The sequence below is a fragment of the Convolutriloba macropyga genome, chromosome 9, assembly GCF_964194025.1.
Source record: "Convolutriloba macropyga chromosome 9, txConMacr16.3, whole genome shotgun sequence".
Classification (NCBI taxonomy): domain Eukaryota; kingdom Metazoa; phylum Xenacoelomorpha; order Acoela; family Convolutidae; genus Convolutriloba; species Convolutriloba macropyga.
The window spans coordinates 66,928,552-66,945,783 of record NC_134476.1 but is presented as its reverse complement, the minus strand read 5'-3'; the positions used below and the strand labels follow the sequence as shown (position 1 = coordinate 66,945,783).

The following is a 17,232-nucleotide window of genomic DNA, read 5'->3' as shown; positions in this document are numbered from 1 at the left end:
GACCGCGCTCCACGCACGCATCGGGTGCCCGGGCCCGCGTCGCCGCGCCGTCCGTACGGGAGGCCGCCAGGGAATCCTTATCAGCAAATACACGAGAGATAAGAAAGACAACCTCTCGCAAGCGGACTGCAAAAACGATCAACGGCAGCACTTTTAAAAATTCAAAAGCCAAACGCAGTCGAACTGATATTTTGTCAAAGATAAAGTACTAAATGACCGAGTTTACGACCTTAGCAGCAGATATTGCCAACCCTGTAACACATACAGTGCTAGATTTTTTCGAAAAACCCAATGTTCTTGTTAATTATGAAAGCGGATTCGACCAGGAAATCACCCACAAGTTGGTTCTCGAGGTCCAACCTTGGATTTTCTGATTTGTGGAGATCAACGCAATTGCATCGACCTCACTTTTTTACAATTAGGACTTCAAGTGGCTATTTACACGCCCGATGGAAAAGATCGTATCAAGACAAGCGACGCAAGCAAGGTTGTTTTTGCAAATAACGCGCTACACAGTCTGTTTTCACAAGTTGAAGTATACGCTAATGGAATTCTTATTTCGGACAGCAACAACACGTACCATCATCGCGCTTTTTTGGAGACCAAGTTGACAAAAAACAGTAATAGTAAGGAGACTTGGGCAGCTTGTCAGGGATACACTTACGATCCAGAACCCTCATCAGATGCCAATGAATCAGAATGGCTGCAATACCGCTTAAAGGACACATTGACTGGCGAATACACGTTCAATTTCTATGGCTCTCTTTATGTGGATTTTTTAGTTGCGAAATACTAATGCTCCCGGAAGTTGACATTCAAATATAACTCTACCGCGCCAGTAATGAGTTCAGTCTGATTAGCTTAGGTGACGACTCAGACAAAATGTTTACAGCAGTTATTGAAAAAGCCTCGCTGTTCGTTCGCAAAATTACTGTGACCGAGTCCGTTCGGCTTTCAATTGAAAGGGCACTGCTAAAAGCTCCTGCAAGGTATCCTTATATAGAATCCTTGTGCAAAAGCTTCATCATGCAATCTGGACAAAACTCTTTTGTTAAAGAGTCCATATTTGGAACTGAGCCGATCAGACGCTTAACGTTGTGCATGGTCGCGAACGACAAGTTTAGAGGTTCGAAGGACACAAACCCGTTCTTGTATCACAAGTACGACATGAAACGAATCGAAATAATACGCGGTAACGGCTAACCAATAGCAGGCACTCCCGTCGACACAGAGAACAATGTCCGCATATATCACAACAGTTTAACGGCTCTGGGATTTAAAAACGGTTGAAACAAAATTTCTCTGAAGGATTTTGCAAACAAATTCATTGTAACCTTTGATCTGACATCATCACAGGAGGTGTCTAAAAACCTCACATTATTCCCCGAATTGACAGGAGCACCAATAACCCTCAAATTATTTTTCTCTGAAGCTCTCCTAGAGGCAGTTGAACTTTTTTTGATTGGAGAAAGGTTCAGTCAGGTCTTTATTGACGCAAAAAGAAACATCTCCAAAAACCAAACTATTTTCAATGGATAACGTGTCTATTAAGAAAGTAGCAAAAAAGTTTTGTCTCCTAAAGTTTACTTTTGGAGGCGTATGGTCGGCCAACAATTTTCCAAAAATAGCACAACGCAGTGCTCGTTGAGGGGAACACATTGGATACTGATTATTGCTATTCATTCAACCTTTTCTGGAACTACTACAAACTCAAATAAGAGGCGGCGTGGTAGAGAGAGTCATGTTAAGCCAGCAAAGAAGTCAATAACTAATATAGTAATTTGGAATAGCTTGCCAATTCCACTAAGTTTCTATGTCGATTTCTACGAAAGGGTGCATATTTTTTATTTAAATTGTGACAAATATACTATTCATGAAATTGCCTCATCACCTCATCCACAATCCGAATCTTGCAATTTGTGTGGCATGTACTGTCTTTACACCGCATTGAAAATTTTTGAAAAAATTGGACATGCCTACTACAATGACTCAAAAGACTGCATAAGTGCGATGAAGCAATTTCGACACCTTGTTGAGAGCGCAGTTAAAAATATTGGTTTGATTAATGAAGTAAATTTCATACGATTTTTTAATAGCCGAATGCAGTCAAAACATACGTTTAAAATTATGTAATAAAAATTTGTATTTGACATTTCTAATTTCTCTAGTCTGAGTCAGAGTAAGGAACAATCAGCCTCGATCGCTTTGCAGGCAATACTTCAATTGAACAACTTTCATCATCGCTCTCGCCAATCAATTCGTCTTCTATCGCCTCACCATAAATGAAAGGGTTCCCAGTCCCACACTCTTACTCGCTATCATCCTCTTGCTCATTGTCACTCAGATCACTCCAATTCAAAGTAGGTTCATTTTGATCAAACTCTCGTGGAAAGAACCCGAGATCAGGTGGAGCTAAAACATAGTCACTATAAAATTTGTTCTAATTGCATTATTAAAAAAACATTTAACAACCGAAAGATGAAGTTGATGCCGTGGAGACAGAATCTGCGTCATGTGGAGTGAGCTCTTTGAACTCAATTAAGTTCTTCTCTTCGTCAGCTGACAGTGAAGCTCGATCGTCGTCGTCGGTATCGCTTGAAAAGTCAGTACTGGTTGTGCAAGATTTTGGTGGCTCCTGGCCAAGACTATAATGACCGTACGGCAAGGTGTCAATGCCATTATCAAGAATAAACCGCTTGTCGTCGAAACAGCTCAGAGCTGTTTTATCTGTAGTGGTAACTTGTATCTGGTGATTAGCGGAATGTATTCTGGTCATTGGCGCCCTGCTGCTAACACCTGTTTGAAGACACTGAAGGTATTTGTCGTGATAAAGCGTTTTCTTAAGTACCTTCTGAACGCCCTTTGCACTCTGTTTAACACCGCTGACAAATTTGATACTATACATTTTCGATCGTAGGATTACACTTTCCTCCAAAACTGATCCATTTAGTTCATCTGTCATTGTCAAAGGAACTTTTTTGTTTGTCGGGTCGAAAAGTGGATGAGATGTTGGATAGTCGCTCAAATCTAGCAAATGTTTGAACTCCTCCATGTCCTTATACAGATCATCAGTCTCTATGCGATACAAAAATGAGTCCGTGTCCTTATACGTGACGCAAATTCGCGGACCGTAGCTTGGTCTCATCTCGTTGTAATGAAAATTGTATAGTGCGAGTTTAGAAAGATCAAGGATGGCCGCTCCCACAGTCGTTGGTTTATCCCATTTAACAGTTGGCACGGAGAAGTAAACGGAACATAAGTTGTCACTGATAATTTGGAACGATTTGAAATTCGGTTTTGATGTTAGTTTCGAAGCTTTAACCTGATCCGAAACAAACTGAATGTTTTTTCTGTTTCGTTTATTCTCCATGGTTTTCCCGAAACAGGCGTTGGACATAAGTTTGTAGAAATTTTTTTCGAAGGTAGTTGATGCCATTTTACGCATAGAAGTGTTCTTTTCAATATAAGGACGCAACCAGTCTGACTGATTAAACTGGAGCACGCGATGAAGAGCAACCACTTTCAGTCCCTGTTCCAGATAAAACAACAAATTTTCAATATGACAGATATAATTCTTCTTATCAAATAAAGTTTCCACAAGCTTCGGAACAGATGCCCGGTTTTGAGCTAACTGCTTACTATAGGGTGACAACCGGTCGTCGCTAATAAATAGTTTCTCAGGAGCCAGTGGAAAATCAGAATGATCGTTGTGAATTAAGGCGGGATAATTGAGATCAACTTCGACAAAGTAACCGACACTATCTTTGTTTTTATAAGTCTCAATGAGAGAATCAATATCAGCAAACTCAGCCCACTGGTATTCGTCTTTTGGCAGCTTTTTCATCATTATCCCACCATAAAGCGATGTTACGTCTAAAAACGCCCCATAAACTGACTTTTGATCCTTGTTGTAACCATTCAGATCCTTGTTGTTTGCTCGAAAGTGGCGAAGGGCTCCTACTCCGTTGAGACCACCTCTGATTGCTTTTTCGCAAAAGAGGAGCATATCAACATCCGAAAGCAATCCAAGTTCAACGTCCGTTGTTATCAACTTTGCGTCCCAGCTGAGATTCGGTGCACTGTAGAAGTATGCTGGATCTAGACGGTAAACATTAATGCACACTGAACGGAACAGTTCAAATACATCGGCCAGCAAGAAGACATCAGTTTCCAAATAAGCATCATGGTAATCTCCAAAGTTGTCACATTTGAACAACTGATACAATTCAACAGCTTTCTGATGCATTTCCTCTGTGATATCTATCTTTCCTGTTAATGTGTTTTTCCACTCTTCACCGTAAACGGGAAGACCATGCTTAAACTTTTTAAAACAGTCCAGATAGGAGTAGGGAAAAATTCCTTTGCTTCTAATTCTTTTGAAATCAGCATCTGAGTATTGAGCAAAATGGCTACGAAGCAACTTAAGATCACCATCTTGTAACGTCTGAGCCAAAGAATCAAGACCTGAAGCCATAAAATTGAAACTATCGAGAAAGCGTATTTCGTTTCGAACAATTTTCTCAACACCACATTTATTGATGTATGTCTTAACTGGAACTTGAACCGAAAAAAGAAATAAACGTCTCCTCAGTTCTTGATATTGCAGAGATAATTTCGTTTTCCTCCAACACAAGGTACTTCACTATGTGATGAGCATCGTATCGCGACAATTTATGAAAGAACCGGTAAAAACGATCCAACTGTAACAGCTAAATTGCAAGCTGAGTGCGCCACTCCAAGCACAGTTCCAGTTAAATGACAGTGATGGACTACTTTCTCCTCAGTGATTAGAAAGTTTTTTTCACAATTGCAACACGGCGCTGTCCAGTTCTCAACAAAGTCTTGTTTCGCAGAATTTGACATTTTTAGAAAGCGATAACGTTGTCGCTCGGAGTCCGCCCATTTAACCCAACTTCGCAAAGTACTCATCAGAACTGAAATGCAGTCTTCTACTCTATAAAACTTCTTTAGTTGCACGTTGGAATTCCTGCTGTCAACTAATACAGCACCGAAACTACAAGGGTACTGTTTTTCAACGACAAAACTCGAAGCGGAGCTTTCATTTAAGCCATTTCTGACAAGTTCGAACGTCGAGAGCCTCTAGATCCGCATAAACCACGAAAGGGCATTTGAAAGTTTTTTGCCAATTTTTGAATTTCACCGTTGACCCTTCTTCAGGCATCTGAATAACTTGAGGTTGATGATGCTCGCAGAGAGATTTATGCAGCTTAAACTTTTCTCGCGCAATGCTCTGTAGACAACGCTCGCAAAATTTTCGTATATTGTTCTTTGAGTTGGCGGTGGCAGGCGAACGCAGCAAAACTTTCATAACACGATCCAAATTTTTTATCAGGCAATAATGCCAATTGTTTTCTTCTGATAAAAGTAACAAATTAATTCTTTTAGTTTTGCCCCTGTACTTGCTCAAATAAACAGGATAAAATTTTGTCTGTTCATAAGCGAAGACGTTGATTTTAAGGTGATTATTTTTCTCAAAAGCCGGTATGTCAGTTAGAGCAACTGGTATTTTTTTCGGATTGTAGTGAAGTGCGCTAAAATTTTGACGGTAACTTTGAGGTCTTTCTTGATTTTGCTTTATAGGGAAAAGCGCAGCCAACACAGAGTAGAGAAAACAAAACTTATCCTTTAGATTCTTGATGTTCAGAACCGATTTCCGTTGATTTTCGAGTTCCGGCGGTGTAGCTATATATGATCCGGCTCGGAGAGGCGCAAACTTTGTAACCTTCAGCTCAACTAAATGCAATTTTTCAATAATCCATCCACTTCCAGCTGTGCAGAAAACGTTGATTTTAGTCAACAGTTTATCGACGTGTGAAAAATATTCGTCGGCTGTTAACGTCGTCGAGAGGCTTTCCATTGGACTGTGAAAAAAGCAAACAGTGCTATCATCGGTCAACGGCTTCACAAATTTCACTTCAATACACATTCCAAATTTTATCAATATTAGATCTTCCAGTTTGCTGTTGATGAAATCAATGATATCACTTTCCTTATTAACAGGAAACTCAAAAGGGTCAAAACTGGAGTCTCCTGATAATTTCAGCCGAAAGGACTGGAAGTGCTCCCGAATAGCTTTTCTTTCACGCTCTAATAAAAAATTATTGTTTTGACAAAGACGAGCAGGATTTGTTCTGGCAGCAGGAGCAGTCACTGAATGCTCATCCGTGCAGTGTTTCTGCCATGCGTCCTGTTGACCGAAAAAGGTCTGACATGTGTTGCATCTTACTGAACGATCAAACTTGTGTGCACATTCTTTAGGTGACAGACTAAGTTTTTGGCAAGCGTAAAAACAGTTTGGCAATGGCCACATCGAAAACTCTGATCAGGCAGCTCGGAATGTTTTTGATGCCTATGCAATAGAAAATCTTGTCGTTTCGCAAAGTCTTGATTGCACAAATTGCATTTCACCATAACGCCTAAACAAACTAATTAAATCAATTTTTATTATTTATTCCTTGTAGGAAGTGGCTACAAGGAAGTCTCTGGCGTTGTTCAATTGAACAAGCCAGAAAAGATGCAAGGGTCCAGTTTTTTCAAAACCGGGAGTCCAAGCATCCTTCTTTTGTTTAATTCCTGTAATGGAGGATAGTCGGAAAACAGACTTCGAAGTTTTTCGAAATCTATTTCCCAACTATCCCCCACCCGACTTCTGCTTGGTCCCTTCGACGAGAGGTAGCCAAGACTGACGGAAGCCAGAAGGAGAATTAAGTATCCTTAGTGATGTATAAGAAAACTACAAGAAACAAAAAGAACAGAGTCAAAAATTTTGAACATCACTCTGACGCTCAAAACATCAACTCTGTTCTCTTTGTAACTTGCAGCTTTCTCACATCAAAAAGCATACTGATTTCAGTAATCTTAGCGAGGTATAAGAAAGCTGCATATAAGAAAAAAAACAAAGTCGAACATTTTGAACATCACTCTGAAGCTCAAAACCTCAACTCTGTTTCCTTTGTTACTTGCAGCTCCCTCACATCACAAAAATAACGGATACCTAATTTTTGTTTTTTCTGTTGTAATTTTTGAATGCTTTTAGCAGTACTATCAAGACCACGAACTATTAATTTTGAGAGCACATCTCAAAATAGCATGCCGATCTGTTTTTGATTAGCAATTAAAATCAAACGGGACTCAAAGTTTCAGACTTTTGGTCGATATGCATAAAATTTTCAGTAACTTGACGGATATCGGTAATTAAACTCAAATCTTTTTTGAGAAAAAAAGCAGGAAGAGCACAACTCGTATTTAACTAGCTTAGCATACAGTTCATTTTGTCAGCCAGTCCGACAGATTAACCAAAAGTAAATTTTCAATTCAAGGTATGAATCGAAAAGGAGTTAAAATTTCACTGAAAAAAAGGCACCAAAAATTGTTGATGCGTGTGGGCTGACAAACCAATGCGAAATTTTTTCTGAAAAAATGAACAACCCAGTGAAGTTCATATTCAGCGATCGGAAACTTTAAACTCAAAAATAAGAGCTCAGCTCTTTCGGTAAAAAAGAGCTTCGCTCTTCAAGAGCACCCAGCATAAAGTTCCTAAAACCCTCTTTCTTTCCCTCATACCCGCATGTCCCATTTCATCAGTTCACTATATTGACCAACCCATACCCCATTTTCTTGATATTAGTTCTAACAATAACGTGAACGATTCTCACCTCACAACTTTGGATTATTAGTGCTACCGATTTTGGAAAATATCATAAATTTGATTCTGATTGTATTTCAGAATTATTTCAAATTCGACAGAAAGTTAGAGAACGGAGTAAATTTTTCTTGACTGCTCAGCAGAGGCACAAGTTTAGGAATTAGGACCGAATGAAAGAAGTCTCCGTTATTTGGCTCATATATTTGATATTGGTATCACCTGCTGATAAATTGATACTATGTTTGTTGATGAAGAAGATGGTTGTTGGTATTGAATGTATCTAGTGAAAACTTGTTCACGCCGAAAAGATAAATTCGACTTATGCAGGCTTAAGTCGCACCAAATTAGGTGGTAACACAGGTTTTCCATATGCACGGACCTGGACAAAAAGCTATAAAAACGCCAAGATATTTCTGATTTACGCGACGATTACCGTTATCAATAAAAGATTAGTAGTATAAAAAGGGCTCACGCAGGTACCGATTCATCTCGACAAACTCAAATTTTAATCAAACCGAATTTCAAAGAAATCAAACCGAACTTCAGTCCCAGTCGATGATGGAAAGTGTCTCTGGTGGATACTTCTTTGAGTATAAAACATCAACCCGCCTTCTTCGAGTTGCGAGAGATGAATCGGAGAACGGGAGCAATATTGAGATAACGCTGTTTAAGTTCGCAAACGACGAACAATATCTGAACCAGTCAGTAGTGATACCTGAACACCACTTCTCAGAAATAATGGACTCTTGTACTCTCGAGTCTGATATACTGAGACTAATCTCCAAGGGTAAATTCAACACAGAAGGCCGAATCGTGATTAATTTCAATGTCTGTGAACGCATGAGAATGGACAGCAAAAACTGCGAAGTGATACGAGACATAAAGGGTAATATTTTATATATGTTCCAACTAATTAGGGTTTATTGTAGAATAGCAATCTGCTTATTAAAACTGTGCGGATTGGTAGAGGTGTTCTGATATGAAAGTCTAGATAATTTTGTTTCTATTTAAGGTAATATTTTATATATGTTCCAACTAATTAGGGTTTATTCTAGAATATCAAAACTGTGCGTATTAAAACTGTATGCGGATGGGTAGAGGGGTTCTGATACATAAATGTTTCTATTTAAACACGTACTACAGATTTGCGGTCAAATACTTCGACCCGCAGGACATCATACTGAGTGTGTTCTTCTACCTTAAGAAGTTCAGCCTCAAAGGTGATATGTGGGCATTGCAATACACAGCCATTCATCTACGTGAATTTACAGCCCTGATGCTTCACCATAAAAACTATGAGGGCTAAGCGAAAGAAAATCAATAAGCGTTTGATTCCGATTGCCGAAGTCAAACCAATGAAAAGAATGCGGGAGACTGAAAGCGAAAATAACCCCCCCCCCGAGGTTGTTGATTTAGCCTCAGAGGATGATATGCCTCTGATAAACTTTAGAGACTCAAGAGAATAATTTTGAAATTATCATTCGCAAAACAATAACATCAAATTTGATTATTAAAAGCATTGTTGTATTGTTCCTTGTATTTAATAATCATAGCTGTCTTCTTGCTACAAATTACTTCTTAATTAGAAATCTTGTTTGAAAGCTGTACTATTGTATGAGCGAAAGAGAACGGTTAAGATTTTCGCATTTAAATTGTAGCATTTCTTAGTCTTTGAGTCTACACTAGATAAAAGGCGGCAAAGATAGAGATACCAAAACGTGCAGCAATAAATGAGTTTTAGCGTTTATCTAAAACAACAGTTTTTGATTCAAAATCAAATTTACCCAGAAGCGGTTTGGTAAATTGAGCACACAAGACAGAAGCAAAAAGGACCAAAAGCAAATTAGTCAATTTGCGATATGTCAAACACAAAGATAAAGCAGTAATTAATGGGCCATAAAATGAACTTTGTATGAACTAACCTTGATGAAGTTCGGTATATGATTGCCAAAAACGTTTCAAAATGATGCTCCTGTAGTACGGTGGTTTAGGCTAAAAAACTATGAGAAACATATGAAAGCACTAAAAGATTGGGTTCGAGACTAATAAGTGGAGGGATCCTTTTTCTGTGCGGTAGACCACCCCATTTCTCACTACTAACATTGTTTTCAAAGTTTCGAGTTGGAGTAATTTTATATGAAAATTTAATTTATAAGTAAACCTAGGGGATTGTTAACTTACTTTTGATTCTCAGTATAAAAATAAGCAACTAAAATTCTAACGGTTCTCTGTTTTGTTTTTCTCCCAGTTTAATTTTTCCCGGATGATTGGCATTTATTTGTTTCATTCCAATCAGTTGCCGAAATTGACTTCTATTCTAGTGAACCACGAGAAAATAATTGCCCTCTGATCTGTTAAAAACTTTGCTACAAATATTTGTCTTTTTTGTGGTAGCGTATTGATTTTCTGCTTTCAGGTTGCATTTTTAATGAATTGAAGGTTGCAATGGATTGATTTCAGTTTTGTAATCGTACCTCACATTTCTAAGTTGTGACTTCTGATGACGTTGATTAATTATGAGATTTTAGTCCGAAGGGATAACCTAGTCCTATCATAAGTTTAAATTGTATTAGGTTACTATTGAGTAAACGGGGTGAATGTTCTTTAATTTCATACCATGACAATACTATGATTTCATACTGTCGATACTCGATTTCCTATGAAATTTAAACCTGAGTTTTTACACATGACAGTTGCATGAGACGCATTTCAACTATTTGTTCCGTCTCCGTTCCCACTTGTTACTTTTACAAGATAATTTTCAGCCTAATGTTTTGTATGACTCTGATATAAATACCAAAAATTGTTCAATTCATATAAAACCTCGTATAGAATCAAGGTAAGTATGACGTCACAACCACTTCAAATCTGCTTTTTGTTCATTCGTTCATGCAATTTCAACTGAATTGCATGTGTGACGTCATTTTTCGCTCTTAGTGGAGCGAGTTTTTTTGTTCATGCGCGTGATTAAATTTTTGGTCACACTTGACTTACCTCACTCTCAAAAATGACTTCCTCACTTTGAAATTGACTTTTATTTACTTTAATTCAAAGAGATAAGGTCAAATGGGTGTGTGTCACTCTAAATGAAGGTTATTAGAGAGCAGCTAACAGAGGCAGCAAAAACTTATACAGATTTTTAACCAAAATATAACATATCAGCCTTTAATGAAAAGACGATTTTTCTTGGTCTGTATTTTTTACTGTTTTTCTGAGACTGTAGATCTACGAAGCTATTGGGGCTATTTTTTGGCAATCTGTTAGCATTCTATGAGTTTGCATCAGCAGGTGTTGAAGTCATGGGAGGGTGCACAATAGATCCTCCAAATGTGAGGAACATCATCATATTGGTATATCCCGGTTTCTGGAATAAATTTACACTATTGGCTTTTTGAAGATGAGGAAGCTTTTAATTAAAAAAAAGGAACTGTTGCTTGAAACGTTTAAGTGAAAAGAGTAAAAATGTAACTATAATATTTACCTGTTGAAAATATAAACACCGTTTTCTGTATTTAGGAATCTTTGAACCGTTTGCCTTTGCGTTCTTCGCCCATTTCTACGAGAACAAGTTCGTTTTTTCTGACTTGATCGAAGCTATGAAGAGTGAGCCGTTCACGTCTGACAATATAGTCTGGAAAGACGTGCCGAGTTGTGTTGAGAATTTGGACTTTGAGAAGTTTTTTCCAGACAACAGTTATCGACATGCTCTACTTGTTCGTCATCCAAAGGAAGTCTGTATGTCTCAGATTAGCATTAATGGGAAACCCACACGATTCATAGACTTCTTGGATATCACAACCGGTCATCCTAAAATGAAGGTAATTTTTTCGAACAGTTATTTGATCTTTTCCTGTCGCGCCGGTAATTGGTATCCGGTGTCTCCTTCGGCAACCGCCATCTTAGTTCAATTTTTGAGCTTGATTGGAATTTTCAGAATGATTTGATATAAGAAAAAGCAGTGCATACCTATGGGACCTGTTGGCGCACACGTTAGAATCTCTTTAGGGGTCTGGCACATTGATAGGGTTCATTTTAATGAATTAATTTATGGTGAAAAGGGGGCAATTTTGAGTGTTTCAATTGCCCTTTGCCCCCTCCTGATACTTTTATTCCCCTACTTAGTAGAGCCAATTTCCTTAATCCTCAGATAGCTACTTTTAATGCCAGTTACCGCTAGATAGCAACCTATCTGACATTAGACGCAGTCGTTTTTTGGTTAAGCAAACGTAGCGTTTGTGGTTCTTAAGCAATTTTTTAAATAGTAGACTTTAGATCTTGGTGGTCAACGAAGTGCTAACATTTATAGAATTGAGATTGAATTGGAAAATTACTGACAATCGCCAGACCATGATTTTGTCTTCCTTTCCTAGCCTCTTTGTCCACTATCTCTAAACAGTTTTTGCTCATCTTAATTAGTTTTTTTATAACGCAAGTCTGGCGAGCAATGGTGGCTGTTTTCAGGCAATTTGCCGACTGTTTTAAAACGTCAAATATAATTTATCAATAGCCGCAAAGTTGCCATGGTTGATCACATTAATAAAAGATAACGTGATTTCAAGTAGAGCAAAATTTGTCCGACCATTTTTGGTATATGTGCACTTAACCATTTTTGCACTTAACGAAGTCTCAAAAGAGCAGTGAATTTTACGGAAAATTATACATTCACAGCCCCTGAAACTCAATCACGCGACATGTGAAAAGTCAGACCTTTGAAACAATGACGTCACGTCCTTTAACTTTCTGAAAATTCAACTTTGTTTTAGGAACTGTTTCAAGACATGGTCACGTTGCGCGACTTTCTCCGATCGAAGGGCTACGAGTACAAAGTGTTCGATTCTACCAATTTGGGTTCCAGCACCGACTCAAGCTGTGAACAATTTATGCGAGATTTGTGCGAATTTGGACAACTGCCATTTGACAAAGAGATGATGTTGGAAAATATGCAAACGTCGGAACATTTGCCAGACCATTGGTGGAAAGCACCAACCGCGCACATGATTAAAGACAATTCAATCATGAATTTTGATTTCCATGGCCAGGCATTGAAAACTACAAAATTCATGTCTACTGTTGATAAGCCAGTTTTGCCTGATTTAACTCTGGAACAAACTGACAAGTTGAACAAGATTCTTGAAGAAACTATGCCAAATTATGAATTGCTCATATCTTGAAGTGAATGCTGGTCAAGCTAGTCAAAATTGTTTCTCGTTAATTGTCTGGCTACAATGTTCTGAGTTGTTATAACACTCCAAATTTTTTAAAAGAAAAACGAAATCTTGTGTAAGAATTGACCCGATTATACAGTGACTGATTTTCATAGCAGTCATGTTTTCAGCTCACAGGTTTGAAGCTTTAAGATTTGCAGACGAGTGAGATGCGAACAAGTTTAACTTAAAGACATATATACTGATTTTCAAGCTTTGATTTTTTTTTAGTAGCAAAGCTAGAATATATCAATTTGATCAACTTGTAATTTGTTATTTGTGTCTATTGCTTGACCTGCAACAGTTGACTGTTAATATTGATTTGGATGTGTCTATTTGCTTTTTGCTCTATCTTTTACTGTTCTAATTTTTCAACTCATTACACTAGAACTTCTAATCGCTCATTTTTTCCACAAAATGGTAGTTTCGCATGACGATTTTGTCTCATATTGCTTTTTATGAGTTGTGAGGCAGACACGAGGGCTCCTTTTACATCGTTAAGGGTAAATAAGGGGGGTACTTAATTCTGCGCGCGAGATTGTCTTACTAGCTTTGTATTGTTACTAATATACTCAATGGAGTATAACATCAACTATATTACGACACTATAGTGGAATGCTGGAGTCAGAAGCATGTAAACCAATATAAGCAAGAGACTGAAAGACTAATATTGACTAATAGTATTAGTTAGATTAATAAATAGGTAATTATAAACTCTGATTGGCCGTGGTAACTGACGGAATAGATATTCGTCTGCTGCAGTAGAACTGAAATGTGGAAAAAGCGCGTTGAAGTGCTAGTCATTTGTCCTTTGAATTAGAGTTTACCCTTCCTTAATCGACCTCCGAATTCTAGTTCAAAAGTTTTGACAGAAGTTATTCAGTGCTTAGCATAGAAAAACTGATATTTTAACATTAAAACTCACTCATAGGGTAATAGATGGTGGAGACAAGCATTTTCTGCGTACAACTGAACGAAAATTGTGTATAGCAAAACTACTGTAGAGTCCTAACCAAATGGTTTCAGCTATCTGGGCAGTCGATAAAAGCTGCAGAGTATGCAAGATGTATCGCAGGTTTACTTGTTAACACTCTTTTAAATCAATAATACATAAGCTCTTGACATAATTTCGAATAGCAAGTATTTTTTTTTGAGGAGTTGAATCAGTTTTTTAACACTGCCAGTTTTTCACTCCTCTTTTTTCATTTTACGAAGATTGTTTTCTACAAGTTGATATTCTTCTGTCTTTTTATTTCCCATCGTGTCCTTCACGTCCACAATTATTCCCTCCAAGTATTGACCTTTAATTGCGACATGTCTCCCTTTCGATTCGTAACACTTGTCGTTTGTGAATAGATTGATACCAGCCAGACACACATCTGTCTCGTCTTTGACCAACACAATTGGGTTTCCTTCGTCACCTGAAATTAAAAAGTCACACCAAGATTGTTTTTGATCGAGAGCAAAGAAGAGTGAAATAAAAACAACTCATTGTTGCTGTTATTGTGGTCAGACGTAAATTATTTGTATATATGGTCAAACAGATTCGTACAAATTAAAAAAAACTCAATTTAAGTGCCTGGGAATTGAATAAGACTCAATTTTTTGGGCAGAGCAGATCGAGAAGGTTTACACAAGGTTTCCTCGGAAAATACGAACTTATCAGCAATCGCTGTGCAATTCAAGATTGTATTTTTTTTTCGATAAAACTCTGAACATACTAAACAATGAGGATATACGAATTCTTCTGGAATTTTTCGGGTCTTTCCCATTATAGCCCCCTATTATGGTATAATTACCATGATTGGAGGGCTATAGGTTATCTGACCACTAAGCTGGGGGGGGGTGCAATGGAAAACACCCGAATTTTTCTGTTAGTAGACATTGAGGACTTACACAAGCATTTGCAAATTTTTCTGTATATTTACACATGTATAGGCAATTTTCTTCGGTCATTTAAACTCAAAAACAAGGTTAACGTGATCGGCTGCAATTTGAAGATGGAGACGATCGTTGGTGATGCAGGGAGAGATGAGCCACCCGAGCCGACTCAGTTTACACTGACCTGGGTTGCTCACAAGGGCAAAAAGTTGCGAAATGATCTGAAATTACTCTACGGTTTGTATACAGCCCAGAATCTGTACGGTCCTGTCAGAACGTTACCTACGGTCTGGGTAGACTGACAACAGCAGAGCCTACTAGGATCTAAAAAATCTTTTCAAGAAAAGCGCAATCTCAATTGAATCTTAGCGCTTTACTCAGCCAACTCAGAACCGATAGAACCAAAATATTACAATGCTAAGTTTTGATTGATTGAAAAAGACTCATGTAAATATATATAGCAAACATTTATTATTTTGAAAGTTACCTAGTAGATTCTGCTCACTCAGCTCAGTTGGTTGCTCGTATACTTGAATGAAACCTTGTTGCAGAAAAGTTGAGGTTTATCCGGTCCCGCACTCGGAACAGCACTTTGCAGAAACTCGCAATTGAAAGACTTTATTAGAAAGGAAATTGCACCAATAACTCAGTCTTCACATAATAAAGCAACAAGCACCACACCTAGGAGAAGAGAGTTATCATATGGCGACAGAGATGTTGAACGATTACTTCTGCAAAAAAGAATTGCAACTCATGGAAATAGCCGTAAACGGCAAAACTTGTAATCTTCGAATCATCAGAAAGTCGACCACTGGATTTTTCTACATTATCTCACAAGAAGACCATTTAACCATCTTCGAACGGAGCCGTGTTGAAGAAAACACTCTGAACTTACATTTTGTTTTCAAAATTACAGAATTGGAAGACTATCAACACAAAAACATTTGTATTCTTCAACAAAACAATCGATAGAAAAGTGAGTCGAAAACTTGCGGCGAAAAATTGTTCCCCAATAAACGCTGAAAACAACATTTTTCCGTTATTCAAATTGTTACTCTCAAACGAAGTTTATAGCAATTACATTAGTCCTGTGTTATTTTTAATGAGATTTTTTGCGTGAACGGTTTTTTGTCTGTCACATTTGACTTTTTTTCTCAGAAACGGGATAAACGGGTAACACCAGAAGGGCTTTAAGTTGTCGTAGAGCCTTACGCCTCACTAGTGTCTAAGTACGGGATTCACTAAAACTCTTGAGACGACAATTTCATGGTGTGAAGGGCGATTCTTAGTCTGGAAATTTTGACCTGCTGAGTCACACCCCCACCCAACCCTACCCCACATCGGCTGACCACCTCTCCACTCACTCAAGATTTGAGTTCAGAAACGTTGGTTTTCTGTGTACACGTTTCATCGCGTACGAAGGCTTCTGATCGTTTTTGTTTACGCTCGGATAATGTGTAATGCATAACTTTTTGTTCAGTTTGGACGATTTTCGTAGAGTTGTAATTGATTAGCAGAAAATACCACGCTTACGACAGTAATGTTTTGTGATTTTGATTTTTGAGTTCAATGTTTTTGTATGTTGCGAATTGAACTTTTTACAATTGAAAAGAGATTATTTTATTTTCTGAAAGGAATAGAGTATGACAATTGCCAATGCAGCTGCTATGTTTATATCTCTCAATCGCCCTCATATACTGATGCTCGTACCACCCAAAAAGTCTGCGCCATCGCGCCAAATAATTGACTTCAATACCCCTTGTTCAATACCCTTGTTCAACTTCTGGGTGTTCTGGCAACCCCAAGCGTGACTTAGGTGAGTCGCTATTTTTATCATAGCTGGCGCACCTCAGCCTAGATCATCAACATCGAAATCATTTCTCAATCTCTTAATAAAAATAATGAAATATTCTCAAGGAGAACTTGCATGTTACAAATATTGCAGCATTATATGAAATCTACTCGACAGGTCATCAATAGGTACCAGAGGTCCTTAAGTCTGTATTTACAGTAGATTTTTTCTCAACTTTTTAAAGCAAATAAACGGAGACTATCTCAAATCTTTTTTTCTAAAATTTGTAGATTTGCGCGATGAGAAAAAGTATACCTTTCAATGTACATGTATCGTATGCATCCATACACATGAACATATCCTCTTCTCCCTTGAAGTCCTCCAGATCTGTCCAAGTTTGCAGTTTAATGTGACATGGCTTTTCATATACATCCATGTTCTAAACAAACTACCTGGACTGTACAGAAATTCTAAATCTAATAGGAACTGAATTTACAAATTAATTGTTTGATTAAAAAGCATTACTATCTAAAGGGGGCATTCATTTCTTTGCTGCCATTTGATCTTTTTTGGTTTGCAAAAGTACGCTTATGCAATGATAATAGATTTTCTAGCAAAATTTATTAAGAGCTCTCTACTTATGACACAGAAAACTTTGCTTTAAAACCGTTATGTCTTTTCAGCGGTTA

At 37.8% G+C, this 17,232-nt stretch overlaps 2 protein-coding genes across 2 annotated transcripts in view; one reads left to right on the top strand and one right to left on the bottom strand.

Moving 5' to 3' along the window:
- Positions 1-13,002, top strand: part of LOC142345551 (uncharacterized) — a 31,024-nt gene extending 18,022 nt beyond the window's left edge. The window contains exons 2-3 of the mRNA XM_075397639.1: positions 11,183-11,484; positions 12,430-13,002. Of these exons, the coding sequence (XP_075253754.1) occupies positions 11,183-11,484; positions 12,430-12,837 (710 nt within the window). The 3' untranslated portion in view covers positions 12,838-13,002. The remainder of the gene's footprint in view (positions 1-11,182; positions 11,485-12,429) is intronic.
- Positions 13,003-13,959: 957 nt separating this feature from the next.
- LOC142346292 (uncharacterized) lies at positions 13,960-16,979 on the bottom strand. The gene is made up of 2 exons (XM_075398807.1): positions 16,859-16,979; positions 13,960-14,291 (listed from the first exon to the last, which is right to left on the bottom strand). Exons 1-2 carry the CDS (start codon positions 16,977-16,979, stop codon positions 14,059-14,061), a joined length of 354 nt encoding a protein of 117 aa, XP_075254922.1. The 3' UTR covers positions 13,960-14,058.
- Between the last annotated feature and the right edge of the window lie 253 nt (positions 16,980-17,232).